A 20773-nucleotide genomic window follows, 5' to 3' on the forward strand; every position below is an offset into this window, starting at 1 on the left:
AATTCAGAATTCTGGTAAGAATTCTTACCAGAATTCATTGACATAGTGCTACTTAAGATAGTTAAGAGCTAAACTGCTTTGTGCAACGGTTTAATTTAGATGTCTATATGTCTGACTATCTACTATATCTAAGCCATAGTCAAGGTATATTTTTTTATACAAAACAGATTGTCTGCCTACTACCATATGGTTATTATTTTAATTGTGATAGCCTTATAATTATTAACATAGGCCTAGGTCAGGGGTCGGCAACCCGCGGCTCCGGAGCCGCATGCGGCTCTTTGATCCCTCTGATGCGGCTTAGCTTTTGAAAATAATTAATGAGTATTTAATGTATTTTATTTTAGTTTGTTCTTTTTCAAAATGTAATATTGTAGCTCTATCTGAGTAATTTATATAACTTTCAACCACTTGACTCCGTTGCCATGTCAATATCAAACAAAATCACCGATTTCCTTCAGTCAACAAGAACACTTGAATTGTTATTGTTGATGTGTGCGCTTGCTGTAGGCTAGATAAGGAAAATGTCAAAAAGGAAACTTCAGTGACCACAGCTTGCGAGTGCGAACACAAGCGGGCTGAAAAGGGAAAGTTTCCATCCGAAGACTGATTCTGAAAACGCTAAATGAACTGCCCGTTATATATCGCACACTGCAACGAGGTAGTATTGCTTTGTTAACCCTATTCCACTTGCATGTGAGAAATCTTTCTCACATATGAAAAATATAAAGACAAACCTGCGCTCTCGTTTAAGGGCAATTCCGTGCAAAACTGTCACATCCATAACGGCAACACAATGCCATGGTATTTAGTTTATGGATATATGATAGTTTCGCGTGGAGTTGCCCTTAAATGATGACGGCCTCAATTCTTGCATGAAACTTAACTTCACTGAATATGAGCCAGCCAGACTCCAAGGCCATCACCAAATCTAATCTCTGGTCAGCCTAATTGAATTTCGCCAATGACATGTCAACGAAAATTGAGTGTTGTGTTGTTATGATGTTACTTTGCATACCAAAGGGCACTGGGATAATAGGGGGTGGTGTTTAGCCTACATGGGAAGCCTAAGGCCTATAGGCCTACTTCTGTCATTCCACTTTACATTTCAAGTTACTTGCACATTACTTTTAAAACTAGTAGAAGATGTATTAAAAAATTCTCTGTTGAATGAAAGTAACTGTACGTTAAATATCCAAACTTTTTCTTGTAACCGTCTTTATGTGGCTCTTCTGAGATTAAAAAAAAAATACATTTGGTAAAAGTGGCTCTCCAGGCAAAAAAGGTGGCCGACCCCTGGCCTAGGTACTCATTGTTTGCTTATTTTAATGATAGACGTTTGATTACTGTAGTTGAAGTGGAGGAGAACGTTACGAAGGTATTTTCATCTATAATATTAAGGCATATTATACTATGTGCATCTTTGCAGTGGCAAGCGCTTTCTTAATGACGTTGCATGCCGAGACAAGGAAGCACTCACACGTGGGTGCATACGTAAATTTGCATTCAGTTGGTCTACCACGCCTACTCCTGCTGTTTTACAGAAATAGCCATGATTCCCCATTCCAAAAAGGACAACTTTACAGTACTTATCAAAAGTGGTTGTTCACTTGTTTAATGCATTAAACTGTGGATGATCTAAGACAGAAAATATTTTTTGCCTACACTATGGTAATACCACAGGAAGTATAAAGGCCATGAACACACATTGAAAATTGACAGCCTTAAAGGTGCTCTAAGCGATGCCACACGTTTTTTAGGCTAAAACATTTTATGTCACTTACTGCAAACATCACGTAACCAACCACTAGCTGTCTGTGTCCTGAATACACTGTAAAAAAATGCGATCTCTGTGGACAGGGCTCCAAAAATGGCAACAAAAACAACCTGGGCAAACCTAGCCCATAAAAACATAACAAACTGTTCCAGCAAATCACAGACGAGATGCGCGTTTAAGAGAGTTTCCATTGCACGGGAGCAGCACGGGAGGGAGGGGAAGTAGCGAGCTAGCTCTCTGTTTTGTTTGAAAGTCAAAGTGACGTTACCCAGCATCGCTTAGAGCACCTTTAATTCAAACTAATGACAAATCACTTCAGAGAATGTAATATTAGAGAAAATGTTATTTCATTGTTCAAAATTGTTTTTAGATTTCCTTAAAATAATTAATGAGAGACTAGGCCTACAGTATGTGGTGAATGTAAATGCATTTTACTATGCTAGTTTTTATGTTATAACTTTTAGCATTTGTTTTAGCATTTGTCAAATTGTGGATGATTTGAATATTTATAATCATAGCTTTTTCTTTTCTTACAAAATACATCCGAAAATGTGCCTTGATCATATATTGTACCTCAATAAATTATGCATTATTTGGCTTGTTCTGTATTCTGTGTGGACTCACTGACTGTTATAATGGTAGTTCCTGATGGGAGTTAGCCAACATTAACATATTGATAACACAGCTAGCATATTGATGTCCATGCTATTGTTATTGTTATTATATTATTGATTGAATGGACATTATTGTTTAATATTGCTATTTTCCTTCATTTTCATTGTTTATTTCATTAAGCTATTGATTTAATTGACATTGTTGTTTATTATTGCTATTTTCCTTAATGTTACATTTCAACATTACAAGTTGTTCCCTGTTAAGTATTATATTGTTTTTTATTTGTATGTCGCTTTGGACAAAAGTGTCTGCCAAATCCCATAACCATGTCCAAGTGGTATGTTTTGACAGTTTTACATTAGGCAGCATATGCCTGCTTTGTTATAACACAGACAAAATCCATTTGTTAAATTCAGTTGAATTCAGTTCTTATTGTAGTTTGTTATATATTATGATGGCAAGCAACTTTAGTTGCTCTTTACTTTAAGAGCTACTTTATAGGTGCTTTTTAAAATTAAGTTGAAATAGTAATATCAATAATACAAATATAAAATATTAACAATAAAAATAATGAGCTCTCATATTGACAAAAGCCATAAACATACAAGCCCTAACTCTGTGAGAGAATACATTAATTAAGTGCAAGGTGAGCAGATGAGTCTTTAAACATTTCAGTCCCACAACAGTCACAAGAACGTATAACATTAGAGGCTCTATTTTAGTGATCTGAAACGCCTGGTCATAGATGTCAAGTTTGACGACATTTAAGGCATGTCCAGTCCACATTCGCTAATTAAACAACGTGATTTTGTGATCAGACGCCGGGTTCAAAAGGGTTGAACGCCAGGCGCATGGTGAAAAATTCATCACTGGGTGTACAATAAATAAGACTCTTGTTGCGCTTTGCATTACGTTGCGAACCCCGACCAGTAGGCACGGCTGAAGTGCCCTTGAGCAAGGCACCTAACCCCTCACTGCTCCCCGAGCGCCGCTGTTGTTGCAGGCAGCTCACTGCGCCGGGATTCGTTTGTGCTTCACCTCACTGTGTGTTCACTGTGTGCCGAGTGTGTTTCACTAATTCACGGATTGGGATAAATGCAGAGACCAAATTTCCCTCACGGGATCAAAAGAGTATACTTATACTTTTACTTCATATAGTGCCAGTAGTGGATATAATGTTAAAATCATACAGTGCCAATAAAAACGTATTTACCCTCCTTGGATATTTCCATTTTTACTGCTTTTATAAATGGGATCTTGATCAATTTGTTTTGCCCTTTTTTTTACAATAATTATACATACAATAATCACTGATTTTGCATTATATATTTTAAATGAATTAAGATTACTTTATAGAAATCTGCCTTCACTTTGACATTAAAGAGGGGATCTTTGTAAATTATTGTAAAAAAGGCCAAATTAAAGGAATTGTTTTTTAAGGAATGTAATTGAGATCCTTTCCCATCAGGATTGTTAAGAGCAAACACTCCCACAAGAGAAGTTGCTAGAATATGCTGACCTATTGCTTGATACCATCCTGCAATATGAGCACATGACTATTATGCTCTCATAGTAAGGCTGAACTAGATGTGACAAAGGTGACTAGACATGTGAGACAGGTGACACAGCAAGCTTGGCAGAGCTTTGAGTGCCAAACTGGAGGTGCCTGTTATGTACACTGAACGTCAGTCAGGTCAGGTTCATGTACAGTAGCCCTAACCATCTTAGTGGGGTGTTCCCCTTGTCATTAACTTGACATAAGTCATCTATTATGTCACCTTGTGGCCTGGAGAAATGATGTTGAAATTAACCTTAGGTTCTATACCATTAAAGCAGATTGTCCTTTGACCAGATTTTGAGGAAGCGTGCAACATTTGTCTTCATTATCACATGTTCCAATATTCCAATTTCAAGTCACTAAATGGATCATCAGATATAACTGTCACATGGTGGCCCTCTGTCAGGAATACACAGTTGTTGACTGTTTATCATATGCGGCTTGATTTACTTTAGAAATGCCTTAAATTAGCTAGTATAAAAATATTTCTCCTGTACAGAGTTATCATTGGCTACAACCAGAACTCATTAAACCAAAAACAATAGCGGTGATGGAAGGAGGAGAGGCGATATTAATATGGCTTAAATTGATTTTTTTTATTATTATTATTATTTATTTTTTTTTTTTAAATGCTTTTTTTCAATATTTGCGATACTTTTCTGATTCATGAATTATTATATTGATGCTGTATATAGTGCAAAGAAATGAAAGACAAAAGAGTGTCCCAGAATTTGATTTGCATTGCATGACTGACAGGTGGGCGTTTGCTCTAATCTCATAGAGCCTATGTAGTGAGGGGGAGGAGTTGAGGAGCTCAGACACAACAGTGACCTGTAGATCCCATTAGCCTCAGGAAGCTGCCAAAGCCCTACGCCCTTCACAACAATCAGCAGTGTCACCTCACCTCAGTCTAACTTCCACAGTAGCCGAGTGCAGCAACACTAGTTGATAAAGACATCACGCCACGTAAACAAAGAGTTTCAATACACCTGAGAAAGATGACAGATTCAATATTGTTTATGTATTGTGGCTGTACATGAAGTTCCTGTGAAGTGTTTATTCGACAACAGAGTTCATGAGGGAGGATTGCCTTTATAAAGGAGATTAGTGATGTGTGTCAAGGGAGGGTGTGTCTTTGATAATTCCAAAATGGAGTGTGTGAGAGTGTCATAAAGGGCACCAGTCTTTTAAGGGTTGTTAAGGCACTGATCACTGAACCAAGAACCAAAACATATATGTGTTCAGGATGGGATTAGATGCATGGACTTCACTAGTGGGTATGGAGAGGGATCAAGAAGGCTAATTTACCATGGATTAATCATTACTAGACGGGAGAATGAGAGTGACTTATTCTCTGCCATGCAGAGAAGGCACAGCTGTGTACTGTTAGCCACTATCTAAAGGTAAGTCACTGCTGTCCATTTAAGTTAAGGGGTTCTTTAACTCCTATTTCCAGTGAATGCATGTGTATAGGCTTTAGATGTATGTAATGGATATGTCAAGGAATAGCCCATATAAAAGTAATGTGTCTTGTCGTAACAGAGCCTTCACCTTGAAAATCCGAGAATAAGGAAATAATAAGAGTTTTTTTTATTTGTCTCATGCACACTCTAATATCTCAATATTGCCCTTTGTCCTATGCGCTACATTATTGTACGTCGTCCTGTTCAGGAGCATGTTTAATTTTAATGAAAGCTGCTTGGTTTGTGTCATCAGGTTACAAGGCTCAGTTACATGCAGTGCATGCAGCTACACACATGCAATACAAAACGGACACAAGCACACATTAAGTAGACTCAAACGTATCTGAATGCACAGTTGTATTGTAAGCCTTTAAGGAAACTATATATGTACATTTTATTATTATCAGTAGAAGTGGTAGTAGTAGTAGTGGCGGTGGTAGTCTGTAGAGCCTGTATAATTTTAAAACTGGACAAGTAAAGTACTTTTATGCACTTCCATTCCTCTTCATTTTAATTTTAATTGTCTCCCGTCTTTTTGGTGCATTTTAATCTAGTCTTAAATTAGGCTTTTATTTGTGCTTTTCCAAGGTCCGAGGTTCTCTTGCTTTGGTCAAGTCTGTACTTGCTAAGCTAATTTTAACAAGTTGGTCTGTTATTATGTTTTACTATTAGTGTTTCAATGAATTATCAATCTATATACAGTATCTTGACTGTAAAGCACTGAAGTACAGCTCCTCTTGTTTTATTGTTTGTTGTCAAATATGCTGATGTTCTTAAATGTACTGTAGAAATACGGTTGATTTGACTTGACTACTACTAGAGATACTAGTAGTAAGAACCATATAATATCTGTTTGACCCCTATGGGTTTACTTTGATCTTTATGTGCACTGCACTGTGTGTGTGTGTGTGTGTGTGTGTGTGTGTGTGTGTGTGTGTGTGTGTGTGTGTTTGTGTCAGTGACGCCTAGTTTATAATACAATCATGAAAACAGGGCTATTCAAAGGCTATGGAGGTTCTGTAGGTGGGTAGGTCAGAAGTCTTGGGATTGAATGTCAAATATTGTGTCTTGGCTAGCTAGTCTTCCTCTAGAAACATTCCAATTTATTGACAACAAGCAGAAGTATTTTAGAAAATGTGTATTTCCTTTTTTTTATTATACCCCCAGACAATTGGAATTTTTAATATTTTGATTGGAAAGCTGAAAAATATCTGTGTAGATCAATGGAACAGTGGCTACAGATAAATCTCAGAACACGTGCTAACTACAGGGAAGCATTATCTGGAGTTGTGCAGTTATTTTAGGTAACAGACGCTGTGTAAAGCTTAACTTTACACCCAGCAAGAGCCCTAGACGAGATTTTGTATTGGCGCCCACCCCCAGAAATACAACATTATCTGACAAATATCACATTGGTCAATGGTCACCAAATTAAACACTTTATACTTTCTGTTTATTAATTTAGTTGAGACTTTTATCCAAAACAACATACAATTGAAGGCATTCAAACTAAGGTACAAAGAGACCTTAGAATACTACCTCTACACAAGATAACCAAAAGATGATTTTACAGAAATTCTAGTGACAACCATAGAAGTAATGAAATGACAAATCAGAAGTGAGTTATTGGGTTAAAGGAAGTGCATGATAAATGTGAGTTTGTTGAATGTCTTAGGAGAGGAAATACTCTAGGAAGAATTAGATCTTCAAGAGGTACTTGAAGATAGAGAGAGATGTCCTAGTGATTGGTTACTTGTTCCATCACTGAATGTTGAAGTGTTGAATTCAATGACTGCGGTGTGTGCAAGAATCTGCTAAAGTTAATCATTCTTGCATGGCACCAGGGGTGCAGGACATATTTTCAAAGTGAGGGGGATCAAATTCTGAGCAAACGCCCATATAGTGCAATCCGGCTTCCAGATATTGGACCACCACTTCTTGCCCACTGTCGATCATCATAAAATTTTAAACTTGACAGAATATTAACATTGATTGTTTTCGAAATATGTTTTGATCAAATTGGTCAAAACTGGAGGATGGGCTGAACGCCATATCTGCTCTCAGACCAGCTTCTTGCCATGTGGGAGGTCTTAGGTTATACGCTTACCCAATTCTACTTTTATTAACTTTTAAGGTTATTTTACACTGCTTGGGCGAATGGTTGAATACTCTTAAAGCTATATAGCATGTTGATATTTTATGAAGCCATGAATGAACAAGAGTTTATACAGGTCATCATATGCCTATGATCCAAACACACATGATCAAATAGTTAGGCCTTCTTAAACTGTCTGGTATAAAGTTGTCAATCAAATTACCAAATCAACATGCATGCTCCACTATGTTTGTAGTTACATGACGTTATGTTAAAAAATGAGCAGGAGACAGTCACCTACCTGATAATAAAAATGCAAGGAAAAAGACACCACATAAAACTATTTCTGACTAATGTGGTAAAAGGTATAACACACCATATTTCTGAATGTAGGCTATCTGAAAGTTCCCAGTAGGCCTATGGCTAATATTAGTAAAATTGTGGCAACTTTTTTGGCAAACTAATTTAAACATAGACACACTTAAAATAAATGAAATACACAGAGAGAAAACCCCATGGAAAACAAAATAATTTTTAACAATGCAAATAATAGGCTAGGCTTAAATATCAATACACAATGATAAAAAACAACACCTAAAGGTATAGTATTTTAGTAGGCTATGTCCCAAAATACAACAAGATTCCTATATCTATAGTATTCCTTTAAGATTACTAGACCTAACATTTTGTCCCAAAATCCTAAGATTCTCACAGTTCTTTTTGTTAGGGCATTTAGTCATAATTTAGAGATGAATGACATTTAGTCATTATTTAGAGATCATTGGGATTAACCCCACTGCTTGAATGCTTCAATGCTAGAATTATAAAAGAAGCAATAATAGATGGTACACGTGAGGAAGGCTAAATAAATGAAAATAAATACTTTGGCTATGGAAGACAATTTAATGTTTATACAAAGCTGCATAAAAAAAAAAAAACATTTGTCCCCTTTAAATTCAGTTTTCCAACGTTGATATCTTGTGATTACCTGTCAGAAACAGAACATGCGCGCTGGAAATAGGCGAGATGGAAAGAAAGAGGAAGGAGGAGATGTCGGATGTAGTAGCTAAAAACGAAGGCTCCTCCTTGTCGAGGATGTAAACCACAAACACTGAAACTATGGAGATCAACAAACATGTAAAACCGGACGTATAATATGAGAAACACCGGGAACCACACAGAGAGACACTGTCGACGTTTCTGGACGTAAAACATCGTGTTGTAGTTCTTTGCGGTAGAAGAGGAGTTTCATCATGGGGAACGAGGCAAGCTTAGAGGGTGGTGGTGAAGGGTCGCTTCCAGAATTACCGGAGGGCCTGTCAGCCGATGGGAAAGGTGGCTTCGTTCGGACGTCTACTGGAGAGAAGGTGGACCTGACTCATCTAAGCGAAGGAGAGAAAAATCAACTTGCTGCCGCGATGGCAAGAGTGCAAGGCGGGCAACCTGGAACAACCAGGGATGCTGCGACTTCCAGGCAGGCTTTTACCAAATGCTCACTCTTGTGTTGGTGTGCTGATGCGAGGGCAAGATATGTGAGAATGGTAGCCTATCTTGTGTTCAATGTCAGGAAGAAGAAAAGTGTAGGCTATGTCCACACCCTCTATTACAAATAGATGATCATATTGAGGTTGGAAGTCTTATAAGAGCGATGGTCGTCCAACTCGATTATTAACTGCATAATTTTAAGCAATAACGTAGTCTAGGGTACTATGGATATTTATATATATATATATATATGTATATATATTATATATATATATATATTTTTATTTTTTTATCGTATTCAACTAAACCAAATTCAGGCGGCAGAAGTAAGTTGCTTACAACGAAATGGGGTGATGTGTTTGCATACTGTTATATGGTTCTATTGCTCAGACGTCATCATAATTATCAGCAATGCAGACCACCTAATGTAAACAATTTGGAGAGGCTGGTGTAGGCTATCGGATGCATAATGGTTCATGTCAAATGTAATTTTATTCTCACATTTTATTGCTATCAAATAACTAGGCTACTTAATGACCACATTGTCAAAGATGTTAGTGATGTTTCACGTAGCAAAGGTTTCCCTGGTCCTGATTTTCCATCGCCATGTTTCTTACTGAGCAGTATTTGTGGCGTTACGGGTGTGCTTGGGAAACCACTGAGAACTGACGCCTGCACCAGCATCAGATACAATAATTAGCCTAAGAATGCTCCATTTAGACGTTTGATCATTAAGGAATCCAACATTTTAGCCACAGCAGTCCACGTTTGGCTGAGTCGGTATAGATATGCTATTGTAGGCGATATTATATAGCCATAATAACGAATAACGGGGGAGGGGCATATACGACTATTTATAGTACTACGAGCTCAAATGTCATACTAATTGATTCACTCCGATGATGTGATGATGATTTTGTTTCATATCTTAAATAAGGTCGTGGGAAGCATTATCTTTATTGTGATTGTCCACGACCTGTATTCCTATGGCTTTTCCTACGCTGGCCAAGGTGCTGAAACCCTCTCCATCATTGATGGAATTGCAAAGGGAAACTAAGCCTGATTGTTTTTTTTTTTGTGTGTGTGTTATGGGCTATATGTTTTTTTTTTTTTTTAAATCTTCTATAACCTACACCCCCTGTAACCTGTGTTAGTTTAGGTAATCTTTAAATATAGCCTACCAGACTACATCTTGCATTGGTTCAGTTAGAGTTTGGGCTTATTAACCCCAGTTTATTAAGTGGTCCTCGTAGCTTGCCCTTGTAGTTTTGCACTGCAGTCTGATACTTTGGCCCTGTCGTTTTCTAAACATGCTTTTACATGATCAGCACATGTTTATTGCCAGGAGCAGACCTGGGTGTTTGGGTTTCATCTGTCCTTGCATGTCCTTAATGCTGAGTGAGGAATTGTACTATGTCCTGTATGTTTGTTGTCTTGTACCCCACTTAGTTCTTTAGGCTGGTGATATCTTCCTCCAAGCCACTGAATTCAGTATCATTTTGCAAACTCACATCTTACATGTGTTGTGTATGTGTTCATTATTTTGTGCAGGGCTACTGCGAGTGCTGAGACAAGCAAGGGCCACACTGGACTAAGCAAGAGCCGCACAGTTGATGCTTTTGCTGAAGGCCCAGCTTCAAAGCCAAAACCTGGACGCAGCCCTTCATCCCTCAGCCTCTTTGAGTCCCGTTTCAGGCAGGAGCCAAAGGATCCCTCAGAGTCAAGGTCCAGCATGTTCTCCTCTGGTTTTCTTAGTGGGGCCAACCCCCTGAGTGCAGTGTCCTCTGCTGTGTCTTCCTCAGCTGTTAACATCTCCAAACTCAACCCTTTTGGAGATGAGGAGGAAGAAGAGGAACCAACTGCCAAGCCATTAGGTAAAACCCCTGGAGGCGCACCAGGGCCAAGAAAGGGCCCCCAGCAGCAAGGACAGAGGCCACCTCAAGGACAAGGGCCACCCAAAGGTCAAGGACCACCTCAGCAAGGGCCACCCAAAGGTCAAGGACAACCTCAGCAAGGGCCACCCAAAGGTCAAGGACCACCTCAGCAAGGGCCACCCAAAGGCCAGGGACCACCTCAGCAAGGGCCACCCAAAGGTCAAGGACCACCTCAGCAAGGGCCACCCAAAGGCCAGGGACCACCTCAGCAAGGGCCACCCAAAGGTCAAGGACCACCTCAGCAAGGGCCACCCAAAGGCCAGGGACCACCTCAGCAACGAGGAGGACAACCTCCACAAGGGCCTGGGAAACTCAGTGGCCCTGGACCTCAGCAACAGGGGCCTCTCAGATCTGGAGGCCCTCCTCAACAGGGTCCACCAAAAGAAGATTCTCATAAGAGCAGTACCCAACCAGGGCCAAGACCCCAACAAAAAGGTACACCAGTTCCTGCTGAACAGTCTTCAGGGCCTGCAAAGAATGCACTCTGTCCACTCTGCAAAACCACCGAGTTGAATTTACAGGCCAAAGACCAGCCACCAAACTTCAACACCTGCACCCAATGCTCACAGCAGGTTTGCAGCCTCTGTGGCTTCAGCCCGCCTGACTCTGCGGTAAGAGATAATGTATATTAAGAAGTTGTGTTGAAAACACACTGCAGAACACTTGTTTTAAGGGTCATGTTAACATAATAGAATATATGATATGTAAAAATATTTAATCAATGCTCATGTGGGCAGATATCTTTTACATCATCAACAAAGGTCTCAGTTGTACAGATATCACAGATTAAATAGTGTCCTTATTCAACTACTAAATTAAATCACTTCACTTCTTTTTGGAAAGCTGACTGTTTTGATACTGTGATGGAGGATGTACTCATGCCTTTTTACCCAGGGGATTAAGGAAACATATGGGATCTGGGGAGGTAATCAAGGTGGCTTACATCACTGAGAAAGCCACACTCCCTGTTGTCAACTCCTTTTGACCTACAAGCCATAGATATAGCAATAAAGCAATTGTTGTATTTCCTAGCTCTGAAGGCTACACACAAAGCTGTTAAACTCATTGGTTTTAAAGGACTCATCTCTGTGTAGCTCAGTGGTGGCTGAGTGCCAGTAGAAGGCTGATAGCTGTTTACTGTGAGGTTGATGGGCACACAGTTTAAATACTGGTCAGGTCAGGTGGCTCAAAGTTTACTCAGCTAGGTTTTCTGACATCCCCCTTTCTTCCTAGTGTCCGTATTTTTGAGATTTAATAATCCACAAAATATACAGGATGTTGTTTTGTTTGCTCTGTGCTCAATATGTATTGTATTAGAATGCTATGCAATCTTGCTAAAATCTAAACAAATAACTATTTAATAGCAAATAATATAATTAGTATAATTATATTAATTATAATGTTATATTATTTATATTAATTGTAATATAATTAATGATAATGTTGTTAAGTAATAACAATTTCTGCTGCATATAAACAGAGTCCTGTACATACAGTAGCTTCCATAGCATTCCATCGTGATATGTCTTCCTGAATTATAAGTAGAACATTTCATGTTTTTAAATGAGTGTCCTAATATGTATTTTATTTAATTTTTTAACCTTATCTCAATATTTTTTCTGTTTATTTGTTAGATTTTCATTATTTATTCAATTATTATATTTGTATGTTTTTGTGAGAGTGTGAAAGGTGTTTGTTTGGACATGGTTATGAGTTAAAGAGCATATGTGTCTGACTTTTTGTATCCTGCTTGCAGGGTAAGGAGTGGCTCTGTCTCAATTGTCAGATGCAGAGAGCTCTTGGGGGAGCCGAGCACCCTGGTCCTCCCATGATGAAACCACAGCCCTCAAAGGAGGGTTCTGCTCCACCCTCACCACAGAGGACAGGACCACCCCTCAAGGGTGAGTCTAAGAGACCTCCAATGCTGACCAAACAGAAGAGCATAGCTGATTCAGGGAAAATAGGGACACCACCTGTAACTCCGCATTTGAAATCTCCTGGTCCATTGAGTCCAAATGCTCCACTAAGTCCAAAGGGCCCATTAGGGTCCCAGCCAGGATCACAGCCAGGGTCTCAGCCAGGGTCTCCAGGGCCGAAACTTGGATCTCCAAAAATAGACCCGAAAACTGGCCGTCCCATCCAGCAACAACAGGGATCTCCCGCCAGATCAGCTCCCGCACCTAAGCAAGACACAGGCTTTTTTGGAGGCTTTGGATTGGGAGGGTTGACAGACATGCCAAAATCCCCTGCTACCGCCAGCCAAGCTGCAGAATCAGTCACAGGGAAGCTGTTTGGTGGCTTTGGAGGTACTAAACCCCAGGCCCCTTCTTCTCAGCCCACAGAATCAGTAACAGGGAAGTTGTTTGGAGGGTTAGGTAGCCTTACAGAAGCAGCCAAGCCCCCAGCCAAACCCCCAGCCAAACCCCCAGTTGATGCTGTTTCAGGTAAAATGTTTGGGTTTGGTTCCTCTCTTCTGAGCTCAGCCACCAATCTCATGTCCTCCAACCCAGAGGATGAAAATGCAGAATCACCACCAGGTTCACCCCCAGATTCAGCACCAGGTTCAGCCCCAGATTCAGCACCAGGTTCACCACCAGATTCCCCTATAGACTCTGGTGCAGATTCACCACCTGGGACTCCCCCAGACTCTGGCTCAGAATCCCCTCCTGACACTCCACCTCCATCTTCTAAAATCCCTGAACCATCTGATGGGGCCCCAACTGCAGATCTTATTGTGGAGTCTAAGGAAACCCCACCTGCCTCAGTCCCTGTGCAGGAGACGCCTTCCAGCTGTCCTTTGTGTAAGACTCAACTGAATATGGGTTCAGAGGATACACCTAATTACAGCACCTGCACGGAATGCAAGAAGACTGTGTGCAACTTATGTGGGTTCAACCCAATGCCCCATCTTGGAGAGGTGAGTTGGTCATTTTCTGTACTTACATTTGAGAGAAATCTTCTCACCTACACCCCAGTCAAAATATAGCATTGTGTAAAATGTGGGATATAAAATGTATAGGTTAGCCTGGAACAGATACATGTATGCATGGCAGTTAACTGAAAATGGGGCTGGTCTTTCTTTTTACTAGAAAGGTTTGACTTAGTGTCATACATACTTTCCTTGTCATTCTATTGATTTGATTATCTGAATGGATTCCTTCACATTTCTGCAGTGATCCTGAACAGCTAATTAAATGTTTGTGGCATTTCATGTTTTCTCCTTTGCAGTCCTTTGCACTCCTTACCTCTATTGCGCATTGTTTGCTATCAGTCCAGGAAGTATGCACTTTAAAGTACCCTGTATAATAGCTGTTCATTTGAGATGCAATTTTACAACCAGTTTAATATACTGCTATATTTACAGTGCATGAAAATGCAGTGTTCTGTTATCCGAAGTCTTCTTCTTCTTCTTCTTCTTCTTCTTATTCTTCCCACCAAATTTCTGCGTCTAATTCAGCTTCAACCGTTTAACGTAGAAACTTCGTTCAAACTTTGTAACGTAGGCCTTGATAAGGACACTTGAGGAATGTATTTTTCACTTTTGTAAACTTTATACTTTTTGAGATATTAACAAAAAACAAGCTTATTTTTCCCCATAGACTTTATATTAGCACTATGACATCACAATGGACTAATTAACTTGATTTGCACCTGTATCAACTTCCAGCTGCTCAACTAGGACCCATCAAAGGGCCAGTTAAACTGATTGCACCTGTATCAACTGCTTTCTGCTTAACTAGGCCAACTCTCTGTGTCTCTTTATTCTACAAGGATATAAGGCACATTCCATCCAGCTTTCTATCCATTCATCCTCTTCAAACCATTCACTCATCCACCCATTAAACTATCCATCAACATCCATTAAACAATCTGCCTAGCAACATCCATTCAACTTTCTGTCTAACAACATCCATTACACTATCTACATTCAACTTTTAAACTATATACTCTGTCTCAGGCTTTAAGCATACAATCTGGCTCTCTTAAGACTACTATTTCCTCTGCCCAACTGTTTCAAAATAAATGTCCTCACTACAATAATTCACTATTAAATAATTTAACTATTTAAACTACTCAACTATTTAACTGTTCAGCCATTTAAACTGTCAGTTGTTATCAACTATGACTCCTGCTAACTGTTTCCAAATAAAAGTTTGTTTGGCATTTTATGTTAATATGCAGTATGTTTATATTTTCATGCACTGGTAATTTCCTCGAAATTACATTTTCTAGTTGTTTGTGTAACCTGAAGTCAGACACTGTAAGAGCCTGTTGAATGAGTATCTACACTCTAAAGCCACTTCTGAATCAGGGAAAAGATTAAAACAGTCCCCCTGATTGACCAGATATTGAACCTGGAAGTATCAATATATAATTTTTGTATGTCTTACTGACATGTACAATCTGAATAGTTAGAATTGAATTAGATTTGAATCAGTAATAATTACTTGAGATTAGGTCAAAGGAAGGTCTTTCTCAGGCCTGACCTTCTACACTTAATACTTAACACTACAATCCTGCATCCTTTGAGCTTGTTGTTGAGGGGGTGACGTCATAGACAGTGATTGCCTTGTATGCTTTGGTTGTGACTCAAATGGCACCATAGAACTATAATTGAAGTTGGACTAGAATGGAAAAATGCAGACCCGTATAAAAATACCCTCTAAATTTATTGGCACCCCTGGTAAAAACCTCTTGCAACTCTGTTTTGCATCTGCATCATTCTAGTGTACAGTAGCTGTCTCTGCTGGCTGGGGTCTCCCAAAGCAGTTCTTCAGGTGTTCTGTCCCACGTCCTTAATGCTATGTTGCGTAGGATGTGTAGCTTACATACGGTGTCCACACACTCGGGACGCACTGATTGAAAGAAAACACAGCACAGTTGCTGGTTCTCCAAAAGTAGTCTTATATAGGTGAGATTGACTGTACTCATATACTGTACACAACTTGTTCTCCCTTAAAAGACTGAGCGTGCAGGTACTTTTTGAGTGTAAAGGTATCATAGCAAACATTGTGGTTAAGAATAGATAAATAGATATGTTGAGAATTTAGGAAATAAACTCAGAAATTAGTTTGAGCTCACATGCTTGGTACTAACTGCACGGTAGGTTTACAGATGTCACCCATGCACAGGCTAACTAATCCCAGGAGTCTATTTCAGGTAAAATGAAGGGATTACACTGAACACATCCGGCTCCACCTCACGTGGCATGAGCAGTATCTTCAGCCCATATCCAACACAAGTGGCCCCATCGGTTTCTCTCACAGGGAAAATCCCTATCTTTACACGTACATGTTTACATGAACACATATAGTGAAAAAGTGGCTCTCTGTTTCACTGTATTTTATTATGATAAAAGCTTAAGATTAAGTGGAATCACATAATATGTTAGCAGGATCATCCTCTAAGGAGATTTCATTTGATTATCTGCCTTATTTTCAGATTAAAGTCAACAAGAACAGATCTGTGGCATGACTTGCTGGGATTAATCACACATGTTAAAAATCTGCTTCACAATTTCAATCAATGATCTGCTGTCTACATCACTGAAGCAAATCTATTTATTTTAAATATGGATTAGATGTACTTTATTGATCACTTATGGGAAACTGTCATTATTTACAGCCTTACAGGTCCCTATAGGTCCCACCCAGAAAAAAACAATGAAAAAATATTTATTCTTGCTTTTCCATATAGCTGTAATAACATAAATGATGTGACTGATATGGGTAGCAGAATTTAGCATTGGATTATCTTACTTGACTAAACTAAACACTGTATCTCAATAATGCCTTTAGGCACATGCTTCAAATTTAGTAGTAATGTTCCATTCAACCTTTATTTTCATTCTCGGGTATACAATTGAGGGCAGCCCTCATTTTCAATGTAGCCGAGATACAAACATAAAATAATAAATAAAATAACAGCAACCACTGAGATTACAACCATAATAACTAAATAAATAAAATAAATTACAATTGATACTCAGTGTAGATAAAAACAATTAGGCTTAAAAGTATCAGAAAAAACAGTTACAGACTGGGACAGGGAGGTTTGTTACTAATGATTTGAATTGCCCATAAGAAACTAAAGAGTTTAGCTTAAGGGTGCGTTGAATTGAGTTCCAAGTGGTGGGGGCATCAAAACAAAAAGCTGACTTTCCCAGATCAGAACGCACATTATGAACTTTGAGCTGAAGATAGTTATTGGAGCGAGTAAGATCATGGCCTGATTCCACGCACCCTGCTCTTAACAGGGTAAAGCACAGCATGGCAACATTAGGCTATCTCAAATAGGAGAATAAAGTAATCTTTGCTCACACACAGTTAGTAACTGTAGTGTGATTGCTGAATCGAGAAAAGTAACGTGTTACACCCAACTCTGCTCCAGACCCTGTCGGGTGAGGAAATATTAAAGAAAACATATTTTTTTTATAGATAATATTGATGCTCCAAAATTACGAGGAGTCCAGAGAGTGTTGGAAGAGTTGCTGAAGAGAAGTCATGTAGAGTCTTGGATATGGATTTTGCCTTCAAACTGTTTGCGTCATTTTTCGAGAGGCAAACAATCGAAAAAGAATGGTTCCGGGACTGCATACTGAATCCCGAATATGGGATACCAGTTTTAATATACTGACGAACAGGCAAGCAGTGGATTATATTGGACGAGGGAGAGTAAAATAAAGGCCTCGCGCTGTGGCTTTCCAGTGGAGAGACTGAGCATCAAATAGGCAAATAGGCCTTTAGGCTCCTCTAGAGGGCACTAGCAAAGATTCTAGAGCGAATGTGATTTCTGGCGCCATTATGTACTGTAGGCCTTCGTTTCAGCACCAGTGATTATTTGTGAAGTTGTGCAAACGACAATCTTTTCAAAGCATTTGAGAAGGAAGGAGTGAGAGCATGCAAGCTCCCAAATGACGCTCCTCTGAGAAATGGAGTTTTGGATAATGTTCAGCTTCGGCAGCTTTACCTATATGCTAAAATATACAATGACTGAGGAAGCCTAGTGACGAGTCCATAGCAACCAGTTCATGTGTTGAATTTGTTATTACCCAGTGTGCTTTGTTGAATGGTCTCAATGTTGTATTGTTTTATTTCATGTGAATACTAGTTTACTAGAGGAGTAACTTAGTATTTGAAGTAATGCAGGAAGTGTGCATTCCACAACAATGTTAGTGAGTAAATCTACTGAAATGACCACCATCTTGGTGGAGTGTGATGTGTAAGATGAGAAAGCAGAGGTTAAGTCATCACAGCAAATTGAACAGTGTAAATGATACTCTATAGGAGTGCATTTTACACCCTTTTTGGTGTGTATTTGGGTCCAAGTGTCCAGTGTTCTCCCAACACTGGACAGCAGAGTTAAAATATTAACACTATAACAGAGTTAAATTCCTACAGTAACACCAGTGTTCAAATGCACTCATTCACAGGCATCATTTCACACTACTTTGAGTAACTTCAACACCTGTAATAGTAACTTCAGCAACACTGAATAATAACATTAAAGGTGAATTCCGGTGTGATATTGACCTAAAGTGTTTTGAAACATGATACCCAGTATGAACGTATATCTCATAGCTCATCTCGGCTTGTCCCCTTCACTCTGAAATCTGGCGCTAGTTAGCCGATGCTACCAACAGCTTTTTCAATGGGGGTGCCTCGGGAATCGGCCTATATATCAGCATGTATATACGCTCACCAAAATAACATTTAACACCTATGACTACAAATTAACTCATTTAAAAATTAGATTACACCAATAGATTTAAACAACTCAACTCACGGCTCAACATATCAGGAAGTTCTGGCAAAATATAAAAACATGTATACGTAATGGACTGGCGTAATTATCTGATTGTCTACTTCTGACAATTTCGAATGGCTCTGGGATAGTGTATCCACATCTCAGCCCCTTCTGCGGCCAAAAGTTGACATTTGAATACATTGTGCCAATCCTCATTATTACACAGCTCTTCATAGTGCTGCAGAATGCTATATTCACTTGAATGGGCCTTCCCAACGTTTGGTGGTCTGCTAATTCTCAATAACAGACCGTTGCTAAGAATAACAGATCGCTGTCAAGGAAAATGGGCTTTGTGCTTGTAATTCACGTCTTTCATATCACTACGCAAGGACTGGAACTTCGTTTTGGCAAGTAGCCGTGTAATAAGCGGGATAATGTATAGAACGCCGGTCATTATCAGGAAATAGGTCCCGACAGGGCGAACCAGACCCCGACGCGCAGCGGATGATGACCGGCGTTCTATACATTATCCCTTACTTACTGTATTAATATGATTATTTAACTTAACCTTCTTGGGGAATTGGTAAGGCAATAGTATTACAATAGTATTAAAGAGAATTTTATGATGAAAATGTATTTGAATATAATCAAGACGACAGCCTTTGGAAGTATACCTGCGAGATAAATACATACATATATTTTTTATTGTTACATAATGTACTTGAATGGATTAATCAAATGAGACATTATTTCATGTAGGCCGTATGTTGACATCCTGTAGGCCTGCAGTGACTTGGAGTTATCATTAGATCTCACTCTGGGTGTTTTGTTTTTGTTGGCCATCTGGTCCATGCTTGAAAAGAGGATCTGATGCACCACACTTCTTAACAACCATCTCAATACACCCCTTAGCACCTGTCTTGCAAGTGACATTTAACTTGTCGTTCCTTGTTTGAGTGTGTAAAATATTTCTACAGTACATCCCACTTTAGCTACTCTTAACTATTAACTATACTGTGTATAAAGGATCAGCTTACCCCTTCCTTTTTTTACTTAATTGTGTATGGAGACTGTTTTGTTCCACATAGGCTATTGATTCACAGTATTAGAAACACACACATACATACAAGTCATTAATCTGTCTGTTATTTTCTAAACAAATGTTTTATGGAAGCATTTTAGAACATGCTCTGTGCTGCCTTGTGACGGAACAGGGTTGTGACGGAACAGTCTCTCCATCTGTCAGCTGAGTGTCGTAGACTATAGTTCCATCAGTACATGCATACCCACTGGGCACAACAAGGCAAAAATGGCCACAGTAACAAAAGAAGCAGTGTAGTGTGGGGGTTGGGTCTTTGAGGCGTAATATTTTATGCTATCAGTTCTTCTCAAAGGAAATCTCTGAGTTGAAACACGTGACTCTGTGACATTCTTTGTGACAAGAAAGTATTTCAGATGTGGAGGTGTGTACCTGCTGACATTTTACAGTGGTTAGATCATAAGCTTCAGATAAAATATATGAGATTTTTACTGACTGCAGTACTTACTTCATAAAATAGCACTGACTTACTTTTCACATGTTTTGATTTCAATTTACATTTACATTCACATTTATTAATTTAGCTACGGAACCCCAGAGGTGTCACTGCAAAATATGTTTTGTGTATTTCAAGAGATTTTGCACTCAATTTCTAAAGTGTGTGCTCATTTTACTAAATTGTGCACTCATTCTACTAAATTATGCTCTCATTTTACTAGATTGTGTGCTCAATTTAGTAAATCATGTGCACATTTTACTAAATTGTAAAATCCCCAAAATCAGCATTAGTTGGTTAGTTGGTTGAAGACGCAATTAATGATGGAACTTTCATTTCAAGAACAGCAGAGCATAAACCTGTAGCACAAGATCTGACAAGAAATTCCATTCTATTACAGAATGACAGAAACAATAGGTAAATCATTGATCAGTGCCTAATTCCTTAGTTATTAGGATAAAAGGAGACATTTCATGAAAATAGCATACAAGTTTTAGGTTAGTATACACAACACAAACTGTGTTGTCCCTATCTGGACATAGGTTAAAAGTGGAATAAAAGAACA

The 20773-nt window shown here is 39.0% G+C and overlaps 1 protein-coding gene across 4 annotated transcripts in view; it reads left to right on the plus strand.

Moving 5' to 3' along the window:
• The first annotated feature begins 8533 nt into the window (after positions 1-8533).
• pcloa (piccolo presynaptic cytomatrix protein a) overlaps positions 8534-20773 on the plus strand; it is a 70941-nt gene continuing 58701 nt past the window's right edge. For 3 of the 4 annotated variants that reach the window (XM_042078662.1, XM_042078665.1, XM_042078663.1), the window contains exons 1-3: positions 8534-8982; positions 10545-11538; positions 12684-13844. In XM_042078662.1, the coding sequence (XP_041934596.1) occupies positions 8762-8982; positions 10545-11538; positions 12684-13844 (2376 nt within the window). In that variant the 5' untranslated portion in view covers positions 8534-8761. The remainder of the gene's footprint in view (positions 8983-10544; positions 11539-12683; positions 13845-20773) is intronic. The other variant, XM_042078664.1, reaches the window with a different exon arrangement.

This window comes from Alosa sapidissima, chromosome 22, assembly GCF_018492685.1.
Source record: "Alosa sapidissima isolate fAloSap1 chromosome 22, fAloSap1.pri, whole genome shotgun sequence".
Taxonomy (NCBI): domain Eukaryota; kingdom Metazoa; phylum Chordata; class Actinopteri; order Clupeiformes; family Clupeidae; genus Alosa; species Alosa sapidissima.